The sequence below is a fragment of the Siphateles boraxobius genome, unplaced genomic scaffold (genome assembly GCF_051911475.1).
Source record: "Siphateles boraxobius isolate OS27281-9 unplaced genomic scaffold, OSU_SipBor_1 13, whole genome shotgun sequence".
Taxonomy (NCBI): domain Eukaryota; kingdom Metazoa; phylum Chordata; class Actinopteri; order Cypriniformes; family Leuciscidae; genus Siphateles; species Siphateles boraxobius.
This window is the reverse complement of record NW_027508733.1, coordinates 15,307,297-15,328,015: the sequence shown is the minus strand read 5'-3', so window position 1 is coordinate 15,328,015 and position 20,719 is coordinate 15,307,297. Positions and strand designations below refer to the sequence as shown.

The window sequence follows — 20,719 nt, the reverse complement described above, 5'->3', positions numbered from 1 at the left end:
ACATACAGCAAAAATATTCAACTTTTATTGAAATGCATGTTTAGATACTTTGACATATTTACATTGGTCGGTCAAAAAAAAAAATGATACACCATGTTAAAATTCATAATGAAGACAACAAAACCACAAAACATAAAAAAAGCACACCGTATTCTGAGACGAAGAGAATATATTACAGGAAATCATCTCATAAATATCCAAAGCACACAACTAATATTACAGATGAACTCATCTGTCTTATGTCAATAAAATATAAATTTGGTCAAATTTATCTTAAAACAAGCCATTCATCTGTCTCTATGAAAACAAAAAAATATAGAAAGGCCACTGGCAAATTTCACCTTTTTCTCAAATGTTACTTTGTCAGATGGCATTTAGGAAGTGTTTTGCGTAAACGTACATATTTTTCGTAAAAGAATGTTTCTACACAAGGCCAAAGCGAATCCAGACAAATGACGCGCCACGTATTTCAGTTTCACTACTGGTTTAGAGTCAGCTCTACCGCTGTTTTACGAAACTCAACTTCAGTTGTATAAGAAAGGCTGAGGCTGATCAGAGCTCCCAATCGGAAGTTACACGCATCAATTAAATTCACCAGTTTCCGTCAACAACCCAATTTAAGCTCGGGAAGGCACCATTGATTCTAAGTGGTATAAAGAAAACAGGCATCAGCTTAAACAAACAACAAAAAAAAGAAACTTTAAAGCTGTACCACAATCATTCCAATGCAATGTTTGTTTGTCAAAGTCTGAAACTGAACTCCGTTAAGGCCATTCACGTGGAAATCCGTACAATAATGCTCCCTAAAAAAAGGTCACTGGGCCTCAAGAACGACAAGCGAATTTCATGAATTCCTACGAAGGTTTTACGAGTGATTTACAGAAATTCGCTCTGCTTAAATTCTTATATGAACAATTTAAAACTCAAGAGTTTTGCAAACAATTTACATAAATCATTCAACTTGAATTCATATGAATGTTTTTACAAACAGAAATTCTTTCGGCATGAATTTCTACAAATGGTTTTACGACTGATTTACTCAAATTTTGTAATTAGTTTTATGAATGGTTTACACCAATCTGTTCCACTCAAAATCTTGCAAGTAGTTTTAGGAACGATTTACACAAACTCATTTGGATGAAATTCTTACAAATGGTTTTACGAATGATTCAGAAAAATTTGTTCTACGCAAATTCTTGCAACTAGTTTTAGAAAACGATTTACACCATTTTTTTTTCAATTTCAAAATTGTACGAATATTTTTTACAAACGAGTTACATACGTATGTTCTATGTGAATTCTTGCGAATAGTTTTACAAGCGTTTTGCACAAATTCGTTCTGCTTGCGTTTCATGTATGACGTCTGTTGTTTTTATGTATTTAAGTATGTTCTCGCTAGGCCCTTCTGATAAAGGAGAACACCTTGTTTCCGGAAACATTCCTGACCGGGTTAATGTCCCTGAGTGAGCTATGGTAAATGAAGAACTATATAATCAAAAAAGAGCAACCTAAAAAGAAAAAGGCAAAAAAACATAATAAAAAGAATAAATACAAGCCATTGCAATAGTGCCTTGGGACAGAACCATCGTTAAATATATGTTCTTCTATATACATTTCTTTTAAAAAGTGGTGCTCTATTCATGATACAATAGGGACGCATAGTCTTAATCAGAGACTTTCCTTCTTGCAGAGTTCACACACCTGTCTGTAATTTTCATGCTTAATTGGCAAGTTCAAAACTCTGCAGGAAGGTAGAGCTCTAGGTGCAAGACTGTGCATGCCTTCGATATAGCTTAACGTTTCAATAAATGACAACAGCCTCCATGCGCAGTTCGTTTCTCAATGGTTAGGGGGCGTGGCCAATACAGCCACATGGAAACACCCAATCACACGTTAGTGTCCTGTAGGAGGGGCTCTTTGGCCTCTCCGGGTGGGTGGGGACTGTGCGAGTGCCCGTGGGGTGATGTGGGCTTCTTCCAGCTGCCCGCACGAGTGCCCATATGGGGGTGTTCAGGAATAAAAAGAGCCACCAGGAGCGCCAGCAGCACAGAACATGCGCCGAAGAGGAATGGCGGTCCTGGGATTATTGCACTCTGTGAGGGGAACAGATGAGGCGGGAACACTATTAACACAACGCTTCCCAAAACAGTCTATGGTGAAGGCCTATTTACACCAAAAATTTTCGTAACTTGAATACGCGCAATTACTTTTTAAAATGCATCTCTATAATATACTGTGACGATTCACTCATTTTCGCAAGTGGAGGCAGGAATGAGTTTTTAATTGCTTGGATAACAAATATTTTGCAATTCGACTGATGATTTACAGAGATTCGTTTGGCTTAAACTCTTGCAAATAGTTTTACAAATTATTTACTTCTTAAGAATGGTTTATACAAATGGTAATTCACAATTGCTTCAAGTATCCACATTTTTTAAGAAACTGATAAAAAATTAGCAATTTTACAATTTACACAATTTGTTTCTGCTCACATTCTTATGAAAGATTCTACGAACAGTTAATAACAAACTCATTCTGCTTGTTTTCTGCAAATTGTTTTACAAACTATTTAAATGTTTTTCTCTGGACTTAAAAATTGTTTTATGAACAATTTACATAAATTAGCTCTGCTTGAATCCTTGCAAATAGTTTTCCGAACTATTTATTCTTCTTGACTTCTTAATAGTTTAATGAGCGATTTACACAAATAGATACTGCACAATTCCTTCGAGTATCCAAATATTTTCAAAGAATAATGAGAATTCTGCAAATTTTACAAATAATTTGGTTCTACTCAAATTCTAACGAATGGTTTTACAAACAAATAACAACAAACTCATTCTGCTTTAAGTTTTACAAATTATTTACAATTATTTTGCTTGACTTTTTAAGAAATGGTTTTAAGAGCAATTTGCACAAATTGGTACTGAATAATTCCTTTAGGTATTCAACAATGTTTCAGGTATTTAACTTGTTTCAGAGAACGAAAATTTTACAAAAATTGGTATTGCACAATTCCTTCAAGTATCCAAATATTTTCAAAGAATAATGACAATTCTGCAAATTTTACACTTTGGTTCTACTCAAATTCTCACTAACATTTTAACAAACTCATTCTGCTTGCAAATAGTTTTACAAATGATTGAAATGTATTCTTGAATTAAGAATAGTTTTAGGAACAATTTACACAAATTTGTTCTACTTGAATTCTTGCAACTAGTTAAGAAATGTTTACATTTAAATGCTTGACCTCTAAAGAATGGTTTTACAAGCAATTTACACAAATTAGTACCAAATAACTTCTTAAGGTATTCAACAATTTTTTTAGGTATATAACTTTTTCAGAGAGTAACAAATTATATTTTATTTACAAACAAAATGGTTATGCTTAAATTCTTATGAATGATTCTACGAACAATTAACAACAAACATGTCCTGCTTCAATTCTTGCAAATGATTTAAGAATAATTAAAAACAAATTGATTTGTGTAGTTTGATCTGTGGAGGCTAGGTTTTGTTTGTAATTGCAAATTCATTCAGGATTCCAACTTTTTTCAAAAACATTATGCAATGCTATGAAACATTGTTTGCAAGTATTTTATACTTGAGTGTTGTTTACCTGCATTGGACTTCAGCATTTTAACTTTAGCAACTATTATTTTTTTTAAAAACATGTAACTATTAAAACAAACCTAAAAACAACATAAACATCATTCAACATAGTTCAGTTAAATGCAACGATGTGTGGTAACTTGCCTGTTGGTGGGGATCATGGTGATGCGGTATACCCGGGTCTTTCTCTGGAACTTGGTCCAACTCAACATGAAAGATGTAGAAGATGAAACCGTAGAGGGCCGGACCCAAACCGTTACACAGCCCACGGATTCCCGTAACCATACCCTGACCCACGCCTACAGAAACATGAGCTTTAGCAGTCGGCCTCAAAGAATATGTAACTGCACTTTAAGAAAACCTACCTTGTTGATCCGGATCAGCTGTGCGGGAAATCAAGGCGCTAACAGCAGGGAAAGTGATACTAGACATGGCGGCAACTGCTCCGGCCGCCCACATCATCCTGGAAGTTAAGAACGATTTCATTGCTGAAAACTCATTCACTGTTTAAATTATTCTTAAAGCAACAGTTCAACTAAAAAAGAAAAAGCCCATAATTTATGCCATTATTCACTAGAATTTTTTTTTTCCCATAACTTATTTAACACTGAGACTTTTGGTCTTACCATGGCTCAGATCCGAACCCGTACCAGGCGAGTTGTAGAATCTGAAATCCCAGGCCCAGCAAAATTGTGTTCTTGTTCCCGATGGAACGCATGAGTAAACTTAACACTACAGTCTGTAGGTGAAAAAAAAGTCACATTCAACATCATCCCTACTATAAAATAATGAAGTAAAAATCCTTTATTAGCATGTATCCTACTGACCTGTGCCACAATAGACAGCAATCCTAGAACAGCGATGAACGCTGCAACACTTTTAGGGGAAAATCCCATTATCTGGATAAGAGGGTAAAACAATAAAACTTTACAGTCCTGTTTGTTATCAGGATTTAAAAAAACTAGACGTGACCCACTTAACACAATTAAAAACCGAGTTAACGATTAACCACAGAGATAAACCAAATCTGTCTGTTGACGAACCTGTTGCAGATACAGGAAGAAGCTAGAGTATTGTCCAGCTTCAGGCAGATACGACAGGAACACTGTTATACAGATGAGCAGAACCGTCGAGTCTTGACCAACCTTCCTCAGAGACTGGAGAGAGAAACAGATTCCGGTTTATAACCAAACTGTGTCAATGTAACACTTTTAAACACTTCACATAATATATATATATATATCAGTGCTTGACAGTAGTTATTAGCCACACAGCATTTTTACTAGCCACATTGTTGTTGTTGTGAAATTACCTGATTAAAGTTGACTATGGCGTGCTAAAATTCACTTGAATTAGATTTACAACCCTTTTAAATGTAAAACCACTGTTCACACACAAATCAAGACTACATAAATGTATAACAATACAGGTCATTGTCATTAGCTCTGATAAGGTTGTTTGTAAAGCTCCTTTTTTTAAATAAAACCATGTATTAAGATAAAGACACAAAAAAGAAGGTTCTTATTGCATAATAAAAGCTGTGCATGGATGTAGAAGATTAATAAAAAAGATAAAAAACTAAACTGAAAAAACATTAAGCATTAGAAACACTTTCTGTTTACATATCAGAATCAGACTCAGAATTACTTTACTGAGCCCCGATGGGAAATTCTTTGTTACAAGTTGCAATGGAAAGTAGGTCAGTCGCGAAACCTCAAGACAAATGCATGCCATGCCCATGGTTCGGACAAAGTTGCTTTTATTTTCATTAAAATTTGAGGGGAACGTTCCTCTCATCATAAAGAACACAATTTCAGTTTGTGTTATTTTTGTGCTCAGGCCCTAATAATGACTACTGGTAAGGTTGACAAGAAATGGATAGAAATATACAATGTAAATGTAAACACTCCTTATCATCAACAACAGCAGTCAATTATATAGTAGAAAAAACATCTCTGCATTTGAACAATGAGCAAAGAACAAATTATTTTTGGCTCATCAATTCAAATTCTGAAAAAATACTTGAATGTGAGTGATTGTGGCGAGCAGGACGAGGCCGAGGGACGTGAGAGAACGTGGCGTGATTAATGAACGACACCTGCGTGACGCACCGGTCTCGTATCTCTCACGGAGGGGCGGAAGCATAAAAAGAGGAGCGACGACTGTGAAAAGCGAGAGAGGACAGGCCTGAATTTTATATTTGATGTTTTGTTTTATTGTGTGTGGCGGCAGTCGACCATGAGGGACTGCCGTCTTTACTTTCGTTTTTGTATTTGTTTTATTTTGTCATTAAAATGTATATGATTGTTCGCCGGTTCCCGCCTCCTTGTTCCCATAACATCTGAACTGCGTTACACTGGTGCCGAAACCCAGAAGGAGAGGCCTTTATATATATATGTATTTATTTATTAATAATTGTACATACTCATTACTCTTTTACATCTAGCCCATTTAAAACTAATATTAATAAATTATAATTAAACAATTTAACACTGTAAAAGTAATCCTTTAAAATACTATTATAATGCATTTGAAATGACTGATTTTTTTTTTTTTAGTGTTTAAAATCAGCCTTTTATCACTTTATTGGCTGATGTAATATAAAACATTATTATAAAATTATGCATCAGGTGGAATTTGAATATTGATGCATTCCTATTTGTAAAGGTATCGCAACCATGATACATTGAGATGGTTCAATTTTAAATTAATTTATGTGTTTCAAGAGCACATGTTTAACAGACCTTTCTCTTCTAAAATTGACAGGAACAACATTAACCAATCAAAACCAAGAACAATGTGGTGGAAACTGTAAAAGGCTTAGCAGGAACTGTTCAGAGCAAACCACGTGTGAAAACCGCCCTATATGACGTGCGTAAGCAGTGTACAAATGCAGCTTTAAAAACTCCATTATGTCAACACCTCAAACTGTGGAGGGCCAAATAGGCGTAAAAATACTTCCCTACTGAAAACCACACAGGATATGAGCCAAGTGTTGTGCCATTCTCTTTTTAAAATAAACAATACATGCTTCCAGAAACGCTCATGCAGAAGGTTCTGCATCTGCAGTGCATTCAACATCTTTAATAAATTCCAAGTGAAACGGATTATTCGATAGGAACCGGTTTGGGAATTGACTGGACTGTGAAAAGTGGATTGTAATATTATTGCACCAAGCAAGTTCAAATCTACTTACAGCAAAGGGGTCAGCTTGTTCCCACGAGATGGGGGCGCCCCAGGACGCCGGCCTCATCTTTTCCGGAAGTGACTCGGGCACGGCCACCAGGATAAAGCAGATGTCCAGCATAGCGATGGCAGAAGCCAGAACCACCACCAGACTGTCTCCATAAACCTGACTCAGATACGCGCCGATGGCCGGGCTGATCACGAGACTCGCCGCAAACGTGGCAGAGACCTTTTAGAAAAAGCACAGACACATTAATGCAAGAAAAAGAGGGGCATAAAGAGAGATGATGACGATGATGATGTGTTATACGCACCATGCCGTAAGCCATACTGCGCTCATGCTCTTGAGTGATGTCGGCCACATAGGCGAATATAACCGAGAAAGTAACGGCAAACACCCCAGATACAGAGATAACGGCAAAGTACCACCTGAAACACAAGAAGAACGCTTTCAAATCTTTCTATGCATGTGATTTAAGATGTGCATATGTATTACAAAATACAAAACAGACTGATATATCGGTGAGATATTTGGGCTCTTTAAGTAGTGTTCTCAGTATAATTTTATGTAGCTTGCGCTGCACATGTTGCACGTGTATTTTCCTGTCCATTATGATTCTAATCATATTTCAGGCAATTAAAAAACATTGTGACGAACTGAAGTGTCTCAGCTTAAGGAAATAATACATTATTTATCTGCTATAATATATTGGGCAAATTTTCTTATCGGGCCGATAACGATAGCATTAAAAATGAACATATATCGTCCGATACTGATAAGGTGGGCGATATATCATGCATCCCTAATTGTGTGTATATTTCGTTTGCAAAATCAAGATGAGTTAAAATCAGTTAAATATCAAATAAATTTCAAATTAAATACTGAAATTACTAAAAGTAAAACTGAAATAAAAATAAATTAAAGCTAAACTGAAATTTTAAAGACTAATAAAAATGACAAAAGCATGTAATTAAACTACTAACAATTTGAAATTGAAAATAAACGCTAATAAAAAGTATGAATAAATATCACAGTAGATAAATCATACTAAATTAATTGTTGTCAGGACAAATACATTCGGATATTCTAACCTGGTAAACTAAAACATGAAAAATTAAACCTTGTTTATATATTTATTTTTTTCAAAGTCTAATTGATTTTTTTATGTAATCAAAAATTATATTGAATTAAAATTAAATGTATATATTTCGTTTTATTTTACTATGTATACACAGAAACAAATGGTAACACTTTACAATAAGGTTTCATTAGTTAACATGGACTAAGAATGAACAACACTTCTAGAGCATTAATTTGAGCTAATGTTGATATCAACATTTACTAATACATTATTAAAATCAAAAGTTAACATTTACATTAGTTAATGCACTGTGAACTAACATGAACAAACAATAAATGGTTATAATTTAACAAATTATTAAAAGATAATAAAAGCTTAAAAATATATATTGCTCACTGTTAGATCAGCGAATGCATTAACTACTGTTAACAAATGAGACCTTATTGTACTTTTTTTTAGCAAATAGATATACAAAATATTTAGTTTTGCGTCCAAAAAAAAGAGAAAGGTAACGTACCACGGGCTGATCTTCATTAAAGGAATTGGAGCACACGTGAAGAACACAGTGAGCAAAAGAAAGGACTTCCTTCCCCACACGTCTGACAGAGCACCAATCAGAGGAGCGCTTAGAAACGACAGCAGGCCCTGTGAACAAAAGCATGCAGTTGATGAATTATGAACTCGACTCGATAATAGATCTTTTACAGGAAAAAGTTGAAGATGATACCTTAACCCCCTGAATCAAGCCATTCATGAGAAACGTGTGTTTCGGGAATGTTTCATGAAGAGCCTGCAGGCACATGACACAAAAACAGCATCGGTTATGACGCAAACTTTTTTTACACGATCATATTACTCAATATAATAACAGGGGCATACAAAGGGTTTCTAAACACGAATCCCGTTTCCATTACGATGTTTTTCTTCATTCAAAACAAGCTTATTCTGTTTAAAACAACCACAACTTACTCCCAAAGTAGGTGCTGTCAGCAAACCCCAAGCGAAGAACTCCAGAAATATGACGATAACGGCATGATAAACGCTGGGGGCACCGAAGCCCTGAGGCTGGAGAGAAAAGAACCAGAGACGGTGAAGAACATGTGAAGAAACCAACCAGCATTATTACACATCCATAAAGCTAAGAAACAGATAAGGTCTGTTTGTGGCCTAATCCTTCCAATGAAAGATTATGACGTTTATGCAAAAAAATTTAAGATGCAAACCTGTGCCGATTCTGGCTTATTAGGTATTGTAGGTAAAATAAAACTTAAAAAGGAACAATAAACATAAAAAGGAACTAGAGCAACTAAGTTCAAATTAAGACTACTATTAAGGCTACAATTTTGACAACAAAACCAAAAAAAATTGTAACTGATCTTGACAGCCAGTGAACAAGACAAAAACTCAAACGTTTCTGCCTACAATTGTGTTTTTAAGAATTTCAGACAAACCCATTGACCCTTACAATGTTTATTATCAATGGCCTATTTGTAAAGAAATGGAGGTTTTCAGGCAGTATTGTGAGGCCACGTTTACACGACAACGACGTACTAAAAATGGAAAAGTTTTTCCTTTGCGTTTTTTGTGTACAGATGACAAAGTCGTCAAAACGATCCCTGTTGACAAGGATCCACGAAAACGACTAAAAACGCTGTATTCTGATGCCAGGTCAGTAATGGCGATGTCACTTTGTAAAGAAACACTACACGACTAAACACTTAATACGCATGTGCATGATGTCACAGTTTTCACAAATTTGCTTTTTTTTATATAACGGTATTGTTTTCAAAAAACTTGCACCTGTTATTTTCCCCAAAAGTTTGCGTATTCAGGCCCCCAAAACGCTGAGTAAATGAATTCCATTTTTTGTTGAAAAAAGCCCCTATAACTATGAAAAATTGTTTTCAGTAATATACATAAAGCTGAAATAAAACAAAATATAAATATTTGATGAAAAACTTAAACAAAAAAATTGAAATGTTGCTTTGGCAACTAACTACAGCTTAAGTTGAAATTCTAAAATTATTAAATCAAATTGAGATTTAAAAAAATAAAAGCACATAGCAAAAATTACTAAAACTAAAATGATTTTTTAATAAATAATACTAAAATAATACTTTCGATAGGCCTACATTTCATGACAAATACATTCAGATATCCAATATATATCTGACAGACGAGTTTCACATATCTGTCTTTACAAATTATGCTGTAGCAATAATATAACAATAACAATGTGCTTTGATTGATAGAATAATACTGATTATCTACCATGTTATTTGCATTAAAAATAGCATGAAATGACCATGGCATCACGAAAAAAACATGGTAACTCTGTGCGTATTTTGTTTAAACATCGCAATAGAGAACCATATTACAATTTAAGCCTTGTCCTATTTATGCGTTTTAAAAATTGAAAATAAATTATTTTATTTACAGCCAGCCATAATGACAGATGGTCTTGACATTTTTAACACCCTGTAATGTGTCATCAAACCATCTGAACATTAATATAATAGCGCATGCAGTGATTTGAATCGTTAATCATGAAATGTGTACGTGCTGGTATGATTTATTGGTAATTACAGGAAGTATATGCTGATGTTTACAGCCATGATGAATGACACGATTTGAAGTTACACTCCTCCAATATATTCTCAAAGCATTTTTTCTTTCAAACATTAACACAACACGTATGTACACGTCTACTTAAGACCTAAACCGTCGTGTCTTAGTGTTTATTGTGGTTAAATTGAGCAAACACTCACCGTTCCTCCATCCTTGATGATGATTTTCTTCGCCAGTAACAAACTGCGATTCACTCGCTTCTTCTTTTTCTGGGTCATATTATCATCCTAGTTCTTCACACTAGGTTAAAATCGGGTTATTTTTAACGTAAACGCGTGTGCATGGATGCGGAGCGGGATATAGAGGAGGGAAGAGGGGGGAATTTTAGGAATATCGGTTTGTTTTCCGTCCATTCAGTTTGGCATCATGTACACAGCAGAAGCCATCTTCCCGAAGAGAGACGCATGGTGTGCGTGATGACGTCGGCATCATTCGATTCCGCCTGGCCCGCACACGTGATCAAAACCTTTTACAGTCTACGGTCAAAACACGAATATACGAGTAAAAAGCAAAAGTCACTCAAGCCGGTATATTTAAAATATACCTTTATTATGGGCTCTATTTATTATATAAACTATTTTACTAGTTTCCCTTTAACTTTAGCTTTTTAGCTTAATTTTTATGATTTCCTCTTTCTATTATCTTTGAAGTTCACGGAAAAACACTTATAATAATATTGTTATAATATTTTATATATTTATAGTTTAACTAGAAATCACTACTGTATGTCTTATTTAAATTTGATTAACTTTCCCTGCATCCAAAATCGCATACGGAGTAATTACTTCATTTGTATGTACTTCTATGGTTATGGGCAGTATCAGAGTCTGGACGTACTAAATCCTCCATGTTGACACTGTCAAGTGACCTACCAGTGTCACTGTCTGCATCCGAAATCGGGTACTTGCCATATACAGGTCCTTCTCAAAAAACTAGCATATTGTGATAAAGTTCATTATTTTCCATGATGTAATGATAAAAATTTAACTTTCATATATTGTAGATTCATTGCACACCAACTGAAATATTTCAGGTCTTTTATTGTTTTAATACTGATGATTTTGGCATACAGCTCATGAAAACCCCTAATTCCTAAAAAAAATATATTTCATCCGACCAATAAAAGAAGTGTTTTTAATACAAAAAACGTCAACCTTCAAATATTTATGCACAGTTATACACTCAATACTTGGTCGGGAATCCTTTTGCAGAAATGACTGCTTCAATGCGGCGTGGCATGGAGGCAATCAGCCTGTGGCACTGCTGAGGTGTTATGGAGGCCCAGGATGCTTCGATAGCGGCCTTAAGCTCATCCAGAGTGTTTGGTCTTGCATCTCTCAACTTTCTCTTCACAATATCCCACAGATTCTCTATGGGGTTCAGGTCAGGAGAGTTGGCAGGCCAATTGAGCACAGTAATACCATGGTTTTGGCACTGTGAGCAGGTGCCAGGTCGTGCTGAAAAATGAAATCTTCATCTCCATAAAGCTTTTCAGCAGATGGAAGCATGAAGTGCTCCAAAATCTCCTGATAGCTGCATTGACCCTGCCCTTGATAAAACACAGTGGACCAACACCAGCAGCTGACATGGCACCCCAGACCATCACTGACTGTGGGTACTTGACACTGGACTTCAGGCATTTTGGCATTTCCTTCTCCCCAGTCTTCCTCCAGACTCTGGCACCTTGATTTCCGAATGACATGCAAAACTGAGCAACAGTCCAGTGCTGCTTCTCTGTAGCCCAGGTCAGGCGCTTCTGCCGCTGTTTCTGGTTCAAAAGTGGCTTGACCTGGGGAATGCGGCACCTGTAGCCCATTTCCTGCACACGCCTGTGCACGGTGGCTCTGGATGTTTCTACTCCAGACTCAGTCCACTGCTTCCGCAGGTCCCCCAAGGTCTGGAATCGGTCCTTCTCCACAATCTTCCTCAGGGTCCGGTCACCTCTTCTCGTTGTGCAGCGTTTTTTGCCACACTTTTTCCTTCCCACAGACTTCCCACTGAGGTGCCTTGATACGGCACTCTGGGAACAGCCTATTTTTTCAGAAATTTCTTTCTGTGTCTTACCCTCTTGCTTGAGGGTGTCAATGATGGCCTTCTGGACAGCAGTCAGGTCGGCAGTCTTACCCATGATTGCGGTTTTGAGTAATGAAACAGGCTGGGAGTTTTTAAAAGCCTCAGGAATCTTTTGCAGGTGTTTAGAGTTAATTAGTTGATTCAGATGATTAGGTTAATAGCTCGTTTAGAGAACCTTTTCATGATATGCTAATTTTTTGAGATAGGAATTTTGGGTTTTCATGAGCTGTATGTTAAAATCATCTGTATTAAAACAATAAAAGACCTGAAATATTTCAGTTGGTGCGCAATGAATCTAAAATATATGAAAGTTAAATTTTTATCATTACATTATGGAAAATAATGAACTATCACAATATGCTAATTTTTTGAGAAGGACCTGTATAGTAGGCAAAAAACAGTATGTGACTAAATAAGTTTGTCCGAATTCCAGTACTGATAAAAGAGTAGGCAAAAAGTAGGCCTACCTGGATGACCTACTTTTCAAGCGAGATTCTTAAATGTGCATACAATGAACACTTTACGATCCCACAAGGCCACAGAAGAGGATTTGTGAATGGCAATAAAGCAATGTAACTGACACTGGTATGTCACATGATAATGACAACATGGCGAATGTAGTACGTACAGATTACATTAATACTACACACATTCATAGTACACACACACATACTATAAAGAACATACTTTTTTTAGTGGTCTTGAAGTAATTACTTTAAGACGCAGCCACTGCCATTCACAAATCGTCTCCCGTGGCCTCATGGCCATGGGATAGTAAAGTGTCCATCAAATGTGAACTTCAGAATCTCGTTGGAAGTAGTAGGTCATCCAGGGAGTTTTCGCCAACTGTTTTTCGAATACTATGTAGTCGGAAACATTTCACTGTTGGCGTACTGTTTTCACATACTATATAGTAGGCGGTATTCGGATGCAGGGCTTGACTTGATTTAGTAAACTTTAACTTTGAAGCCCTAATAGGGTGTTCATGAATAAGCTAGTTAAAATGGAGTGGTTTTAACTACATTACAGATGACCGACCACTTACAATTTTTTTTTGACGCATATCGTGTGCATGTCCATTAAATCACTAACGCAAAACATCAATGTTAGAGAATTTTATTTTGCATTGAACAAAAGCATGTTTGATGGATCTGCAATACCATGCACACAGGAATCTGAATTCAGTCCCAAAGACAAATCCGTTCAGTTTGAAGATTTGTGATGTCAGAAATATTCACAGGTCAAATGTGCCTCACTGTCCTCTACAACATATTAATATTTACAAGCTATAAACACAACAAAAAACTACAGACCACAGCACATAAATACCACACACATTACAGTTTCTGTCATGTAGAAGCTTTAAGTAATAAATAATAAATATGTAATGAAAACCTACATTTTTAGGTCTAGTAATGTAATACCGCTATCATTTAATGAACAATTTTTCTTCTCTGCAGTCTCAGGAAATTCTCTTTTATTGCGAGGACTAAACTACTGCCAGTTAAAATCTGGCAACTACTGATAGTGAAAAATTAAATTTACAGGCATGACAGGCATCCAATACTGCAAGTCTGCAACCTTTCTCTCTGTTTTTGAGCATCTAAAGCCGTATAGTGAGTCATCCACACATTAACATGCTACATTCAGTGATGCGTATGTGCCAACTGCTGGTGTCAACACTCTGGACTTCACTCAACGATAAAATAAACGTATACAAACCGAAAATGACAAATATCGTTTTGTTCTCTGAGATGTTCTTGTGGGATTGAAGACAGTTTCCTGTCAAGCGAATTTGAGATGGAGGGTTATATATGACAATGATTTTTGGCATTATGTGACTCTTGCTGCTACAGGAAACCATGGCAGTCATATTATAAGAACAACCCTCAGACAGGAAACCATGGCAACATTACAATAGGAACAGTCCAAGACCAGAAAACATGGCAGCTGAGTTACAGGAACAATCCTCAGGGTGGAAACCATGTTATTGGAGCCACTGTCAGATTGGAAACCATGGCAACTGTGTTATAGTAACAACTGTCAGACTGGAGACCATGGCAACTGTGTCATAGGAACAACTGTCAGACTTGAAACCATAGCATCTGTGTTATAGGAACAACTGTCAGACTGGAATACATGGTAACTGTGTTATATGAACAACTGTCAGACTGGAAACCATGTTATTGGAGAAACTGTCAAACTGGAAACCATGGCAACTGTTATATGAACAACTGTCAGACTGGAAACCATGGCAACCGATTTACAGAAACATGTCTCAGCCGTAAACCATGGCAACCATGTTACAGGAACAACTGTCTGACTGTAAACCATGGCAACTGATTTAACGGAACATTTCTCAGCCTGGAAACCATGGCACCCATGTTACAGGAACAACTGTCAGACTGTAAACCATGGCAACTGATTTACAAGAACATTTCTCGGTCTGGAAACCATGGCAACCAAGTTATTGGAGCAACTGTCAGACTAGAAACCATCAGAGCCTCAGAAAGGAACCCATGTCAACTGTGTTACAGGAACATCCAACAGACCAGAAACCATGGCAACAGTGTTATGGAATAAATCTCAGACTGGAAATCATGATGACTGTGTTACAGGAACATCCCTCAGACTGGAAACCATGGCAACTGCCATTAAAGAACAACCCTCAGACTGGAAACCATGGGAACTCCATTACAGAACAACCCTCAGACTGGAAACCATAACAACCTTTAGGCAGGCTGTTACAATAACAACAGTAAAAACAAGAGGGATCCATGGCAACAGTGTAGAAACCTATAAAAAAAGATGTTTACAGTCTACAAAAGAAGCTGTCCTATTGTAATCCTGCAGAAGATTTGTTTGTTTTATATATATTAACAAAAGGGAAATAATAAGGACTGAGTGGATGTGGATGGACAGATACATGATAGAACATTCCGGTGTTCTTTTAGGTTTCAGGACTGGATTTACAGCTACACCACAGCCCTGTTCATCATTTTCTTTTCCCGCGTCTCTCTTTTTCTTCTAGTAGTCCCACACAATTGTTTGACTCGTTCCGTCCCTCAGTCGAGCTTGCTGAGGAAGTCGAGCAGAGCACGGTGGAACTCGCGGGGTTTGTCCATGTAACACGCGTGGCGTGCTCCCGCCAGCTTCACCGCGGTGTGATGGGGCAGCTGAATCAGGTTCTTATGCGATTGGGCGCCCAGGTTGGTGTCTAACTCCCCATATACGATCAGCGTTGGAGTCTGTCATACATACAGGAAGTGAGAGTTAAAACAAGTCAAGAAATTCCTTAGTGTGAGATGATTAGAAAGAAACACGGCACCTGGATGTCGCGGTACTGCTGCGGGGTGATGCCGCGGGTGCCCACGGGGGCGATAGGCACAAAGCCATGCAGCTGGGCGCTGTGTTTCTGGAGGAACGGCAGGGCATAATGGCCGCTCATAGACGGGCTCAGTAACACCGGCGCTCGCACACCCAGAGCTTCCAGAAAACGCTTTAGCAGGTCCACACGGCTCTGATCCGACTTTACGGACTCTGAATCTGGAGAATTCCCGAAACCTGAGAGGAGCGAGTCGGTTAAGTCATCTGCTTTATATGTATTCAATAAATGAGCAATATGCAACATATCAAGAACATTCATAAAGTAATGACTAAAGATTTTTGCATTTAAGCTATTAGTCAACTAATCACATGTTTATATTAATTGAATTACTTAAATATATACTGGGGAATGTTAAACCACAATAATATTTTATTTTATTTTGCCGTAATATATTTTGTGCTCAAGTGCACGCATTAAGCTTTCCACAAAGCACTGGCAAAAGTAGTGATTATGAGTGTGTCGGAAAAAATAGCAAGGAGAAATTTTAATAATTTATTAATAAACTATTAGTGTCGGCTGCAAAGATGAAGTTGACAATGCTGACTCGCCTTCTCCGCAGGAGCCTAGTGAACGCGCCTTTAGAGAAAAATGCACCTTTCATATCGATTACATAATCAGAATGTTTGTTTTTGATTTGAATTGGTTTTGTCCAAAAGTAGGTCTTTTGAGCTTTCTATAGATATATTTCTCATGTCTGTGAGGCAAGTACCCTATACGTTGAGTTTACGTTCATTTTTGTGACGCGCTCCAGTTCACGGACGACTGAGACGACAGAAAGCGCAACCTGTTTGTTTCTTTATTTTTTTACACGAATAAAAGTTATATTATCTTATATTATCTGTATAAACAAAAATGACAGAGAATTTCAAATTGTTTCTGCTGTTATCAGGAAAAAAACCTGGAAAAAAGTCAGTCAAAAAGAATGACGCGCCGGCGCCTCCATGTCATGCAGTGAAGCGCTCTATACGTTAGCTTCCACACTCCACACAAACACTTGGATATGAGCCTGATAATAGTGCACATTTATCTAGGTTAACGTTAGAGCGAGCGGACATGTAAAGTTGCTACTTGCATGTTTCAAATGATATTTGAGGTTGATGAATGATAAGCAAACGTTTGGATTTCCTGCCCGTCATACTATAATTACCACAAGGAACCGCCATTAATGATATGTCCCTCACGGATGTGTCACTTCGCCACTTCCTGTGGAGTTTTATTTCTGCTACTAACTGACTAATAACATTTTGGTCGACTAAGCCTCTACTTGTCAACTAACGTTTAGTCGAATATTATGAGGCAGCCCTACTTATAAGTTTACAGAGCTCATACCGGGCAGGTCGAGCGCGAGGGCCTGGTACCCGTTGGACGCCAGTAGGCTGAGGGTGCCCAACTCCTCCCAGGTCTTAGAGGTGAAGGCCTGACCATGAAGCAGCACCATCTGCAGCCTGAGGACGAGAAGATACACTTACTGAAACTCAGCAGAACAATATATATTTGCAGAATTTAGCATGTTTGGAAATTACCATGGTAACCACAGTTTCCATTAAAATACTACTGTATAGTGACAGATCTTTTCTCATGTATTGTGACATAAAAGTATTATCAAAAATTATCGGGGGATAAAGGTAGGATGGGGACTTGGTTACATCCATTAGTTGATTGGATGGATCTGAATGCGAGCTTGCAGTCGATTGTAAGAAAGGGGCAGGTTTATGTGGACTAAATGATTGAAGAAATCTGGCATACGTCACCAGAGAGAAGTCTGACAATTCACCAAAACGTCATGTAACATTTTGATGAAAAATTACCAAGCTATGGAAGTTTGTTTCCGGCACAGAATAAAAAAATGAATAAGCTAATTGCGACTTTTCTTGTCACAATTCTGCCTTTTTTTCCTGATAATTGCACGCTTAGCCCCCAGTTTCCCAGACAAGGCTTAAGCCTAGTCCCAGACTAAAATGCGTGTTTAAACTGATTTAACTGAAAGCAACTTGACAAGACAGATCTTAAAATATGTCAGTGCCATTGTTTTGTCTCAAGATGCACACCAGTAATGTTTTTTTCTAAGGCACTGTAAATGTCCTGATTAAAACGTCCTAATCCCGGCTTAATCTAAGCCCTGTCTAAGAAACCAAGCCATAGTTAATTATTGTTACTCAGTACTTAATGTATAATTACACTGTAACACGAACACATAAAGTGTAACTTAAAGTGTTTATTCTGGTACAATGCCATTAAATTTTTATTCGTCACAAACTGAGGAATGAGTGTTTTGATGTTCTATTCTATAGAGTTCTTTGATTATTACGTCTATTTGTACACGTACGAAGGTGCCAAAATTGCTGTTTAACTAGGCAGTTCACTAGCTATTATTATATAACTATGGAATTTAAATTTGAACTATAAAGTATAATCTGACCTGGGCAGTATCTGTCGTCCGGCGCTGTCCACGGGTAGAGCCTCCCGGAAGAAGAGCGGCGGGTCCCCGGGCAGCTGCCCGGTCCTGACCGTGATGTTAATGCCGGAGGGCGGAGGAGGAGATGCGGGGATCAGACCCATCCGCTGCTGCACCTCCAGAGACGGTTCCATGCTCCCCTGCCGGATGGAGGGCAGCAGCAGATACAGCAGCACCGTGGCCAGTAACACCAGCCCCAAAACCACCAGACGGTTGCGGAAGAAATTCATCATCTGCATGGAAACCCATTTAATTACAACATTCACACTCGGTTTAACAATATGACACGAGGGAGACACATTGATCTCATTCATTAATCAGAGCGGATTAAACCCACAGACTCCATTTTAACCGGTGGACATAATAGAAACATAAAACTATATTAAATGCAATATCCAAATATATACTAAATAAATACTTGCATATTAAAATAAAGCATGCATATTTGTAATTTGTAGTTAATGCATAAAAGTCTACATCTAAATAACGTCAATCATATAAAGTGCGCAGACGTACTGCAGCCCTAACCAACCTGCCGATGTATACAAAACATAAGAGCTGTGTCTCGCGTTTAGTACGTACCTAAAAAATGTACGAAAAAATGTAAATATCCAATAATCGATGGATGCCTGAAAGTTTGAGATAGATCATTATTCGCACGTAGTGAGCAGAGCAGCGTTAATGCGCCACACACAATAATAGTTCCGTGTGGAAACACGTGAACGTGTGCGATGGTTCCGTTTGATTGTTGTGTTCAGTCCTGTGTTTATCTATATTCCGCCCCATAAATGTACCATTTGGAATAATATATATATATGTATATATATAGGGTTCGAAACGAATCAATATTTTTTGAGAACTTTAAAAAGGTAATTATTTGGGTTAAGCGGTTCATCAAAAATGATGGAGTTTTTCATATAATAACTTTTCATTTGATCACATCTAATATCTTTTGGTTTTACAAGCAATTCCCATGGAAATATTTGAGGCTATTAGAATGTAATAATAATTATACTTTACAAACAGTTCTGGATATAATAATATTTCCGTGTGTTCCCTTCTTAATTCCAATAGTATACTTGGTGTTACTAGTCACTGGAATTCTCTATTTAAAAAAAACAAACATCTTGATTGGAGAAGAATTTGGATGACACACCTCATAAAGTGAAAGAGGTTTCATATAAAATTTTCCATCAAGTTGACCCAGTTAAATCACTTGCATGGCCATGGCACAGCATTTTAAAGTGAACATGGAAGATATTTGTTTTGTTGTTGTTTTTTGTACAAATTTCCCCTGAGACTATTAATCATTTATTTTGGGAGCTTCCCAAGACACAAATGTTTTGGAAAGGACTCAATAATTACTTAGAAAGAAAAGGTATGATGCTTGTTAACTTTGTAGAAGCTGATGTAATGCTATAATGTTTTTTATTTGATGGTGCTAAAATCTTGTTGATATTTGATTTAATTATTATAATTGCCTGTTACTATACTCATAAAATCAAAAGGAATGAAAAAATTCCCAATTTCTAACGATATAAAACTAATGTTAAAATATATTTAAAAAACTATTTCAAAAAGTAAAAACTTAAAAGCAAGGAAAACTCTGCAGATGTTTAATAGGTACATTTTCTGTAAAATGCCTTTTTTTCCCCTCATGTATTTTTCTTACCCCTGACATGTTGTTATATGTACTCCTGTATGCACAATATGTTTTGTTCTTATTAAAATTCAATAAAAAAAAAAAGCTAATCTTTCCTTGGACATCTTTCAGAGTTGTTGCGAAATGAAATCTCATAATATTATGGCATGTTACTACACATTTGGAAACGTATGCAGTCCCTAAGGGACACAGTAATGATGGGTAGAAAATGAGAAGGGAGGAAAAATTATAATTCAATACCCTTTCATTTCGTCAAGATACTTTGCGTTTACTTTTCGATGGAAATAATTTGCAAGCGAATGCAAAGGCATTTGAAAAATATAATCTCATACTGTAGGTTTTGCATCACCATTTCCAGCTACAGCCTCAGTCTGCGTGTATAAGAGGACTTCATTTTACTATAGTAACGCTAAATACATGCTACTTTGGTTATAAAATAGTACCACCTTTTCTTTACAAAACACTAATAAAGGTACCAAGGTATTTTGGACATAGTAATACCATGTTTTTGGACATCTACCAGGGTAATACAGTAGCAGGCCTTGAATACAGTATTACAATCTGACACTACTATTAGCTTACTATGGAACAACTTTGGCAAAATGTTCACAAGAACAGTATCATTTGAATAC

The 20,719-nt window shown here is 36.9% G+C and overlaps 2 protein-coding genes across 2 annotated transcripts; both read right to left on the bottom strand.

Annotated features, from left to right (window-relative positions):
- Positions 1-3: 3 nt before the first annotated feature.
- slc71a1-1 (solute carrier family 71 member 1-1) lies at positions 4-10,952 on the bottom strand. The gene is made up of 12 exons (XM_077226073.1): positions 10,649-10,952; positions 8,850-8,945; positions 8,608-8,670; positions 8,398-8,525; positions 7,113-7,227; positions 6,809-7,027; positions 4,656-4,769; positions 4,440-4,511; positions 4,239-4,351; positions 3,978-4,075; positions 3,757-3,911; positions 4-2,093 (listed from the first exon to the last, which is right to left on the bottom strand). The coding sequence occupies exons 1-12, from the start codon at positions 10,724-10,726 to the stop codon at positions 1,887-1,889; spliced, it is 1,458 nt and encodes a 485-aa protein (XP_077082188.1). The 5' UTR covers positions 10,727-10,952; the 3' UTR covers positions 4-1,886.
- Positions 10,953-13,681: 2,729 nt separating this feature from the next.
- On the bottom strand, positions 13,682-19,154 carry abhd14a (abhydrolase domain containing 14A). Its single transcript, XM_077226070.1, has 5 exons — positions 19,007-19,154; positions 18,389-18,657; positions 17,299-17,414; positions 15,910-16,145; positions 13,682-15,829 (listed from the first exon to the last, which is right to left on the bottom strand). Exons 2-5 carry the CDS (start codon positions 18,655-18,657, stop codon positions 15,647-15,649), a joined length of 804 nt encoding a protein of 267 aa, XP_077082185.1. The 5' UTR covers positions 19,007-19,154; the 3' UTR covers positions 13,682-15,646.
- Between the last annotated feature and the right edge of the window lie 1,565 nt (positions 19,155-20,719).